Below are 1,169 nucleotides of genomic sequence, written 5' to 3'. Positions count from 1 at the left end.
CTTGACGAATGATTCATTCTGCTCAAACCGTTCCCTAAACCAATGCCTTTCATTTCCCATACAAAAGAGAGGACAGGAGGGCTTTACAAAAACTGTGGTCAAGGCTTTCAAAAATACATCAAGCTTTTGGGGGCTCTCAGATTCAAGTTGAGATGCCTTAAAGAGGCTGAATTTTTCAGTGTGGTGAACAATCACTCTTGGGAAATCAGGCCTCTGCCGGGTGTCTCAAATTGCTGCCTTGTTCTCCTCAAATTCACTGCTCGCTTTTGGAAATCTTGGTCATGAATAGAAATATTTTCATGACCTTTAATTAGAATTCAGTGAAAGCAGAGGCTTTGGGGATTTAAAGACTCAGGTGTTGTTAATAATAAAGTTAAGGGATTTGCTTTGGATGTATAATCTATAGGGTGACAACATCCCCTTTTTATCCTTCTCTCTGCTTCCAGGTTGTTTACTTCACTGCCACATTTCCCTACTTGATGCTTTTTGTCTTGCTGATTCGAGGGGTCACCCTGCCTGGTGCTGCTGAGGGGATCATGTTCTACCTGAAGCCAGACATTTCCAGGCTTGCAGACCCACAGGTGAGTGAATACAGCCTGATACTGTGAGGTGTGGAGAGACTCCAACAAAGTGGTGATGGGAAAAGCAGGGGTTCAGCACCTCACAGGATCAGGCCTTAATTGACTGCTATCTAGATCAGGTGGGACTTCCCTCCCCTAAGAGACCGACAAAATACTGAGGCCTCTTTAAAAGGGTTGATGGGGGAATCTCAGCCCAGCACAAATATAGCCTTTTTGTCAGGGTATTTTAAACAAATGGATGTGTTAGGTCATTGCCATTTAGGGGCTCGGCAAATGCAGAAGCATCTATGAAATATTCAGTGTATGACAGATGGTTTTGTTGAGCCTTAAGTGAAATGATGATGAACAAAAGGAGAAAAAAAACTCTCTCTTCATGCTCTCTGGCCCAGCTTGAGGTTTTCTTGGAAGAGGCTGGAGCTTCCTCAGGGAGACGAGCTTCCTAGTATAAGACAAACTGCAGTAGGTGTGTAGGTAACTATTGGAGCTACAAATGGTCAGTTTTTATAAACAGGAGCCCATTTATTCTGAGATTCGGCATTTCTGGCATTTGCTGTGAAATCAGCACCTTCTTGCAGAATTGTGCTCCAG

The 1,169-nt window shown here is 43.6% G+C and overlaps 1 protein-coding gene across 1 annotated transcript in view; it reads left to right on the top strand.

The window, feature by feature from the left end:
* Nucleotides 1-1,169, top strand: part of LOC112106940 (sodium- and chloride-dependent betaine transporter-like) — a gene marked incomplete at its 5' end in the record, with an annotated part of 10,724 nt that overhangs the window by 1,394 nt on the left and 8,161 nt on the right. Inside the window, one exon of the mRNA XM_026646257.2 lies at nucleotides 447-581. Coding sequence (XP_026502042.2) covers nucleotides 447-581 — 135 coding nt within the window. The remainder of the gene's footprint in view (nucleotides 1-446; nucleotides 582-1,169) is intronic.

The sequence above is a fragment of the Terrapene carolina genome, unplaced genomic scaffold (assembly GCF_002925995.2).
Source record: "Terrapene carolina triunguis isolate 2854851 unplaced genomic scaffold, T_m_triunguis-2.0 Scaffold34596, whole genome shotgun sequence".
Taxonomy (NCBI): domain Eukaryota; kingdom Metazoa; phylum Chordata; order Testudines; family Emydidae; genus Terrapene; species Terrapene triunguis.
This window is presented reverse-complemented; position numbering and strand designations above follow the sequence as displayed.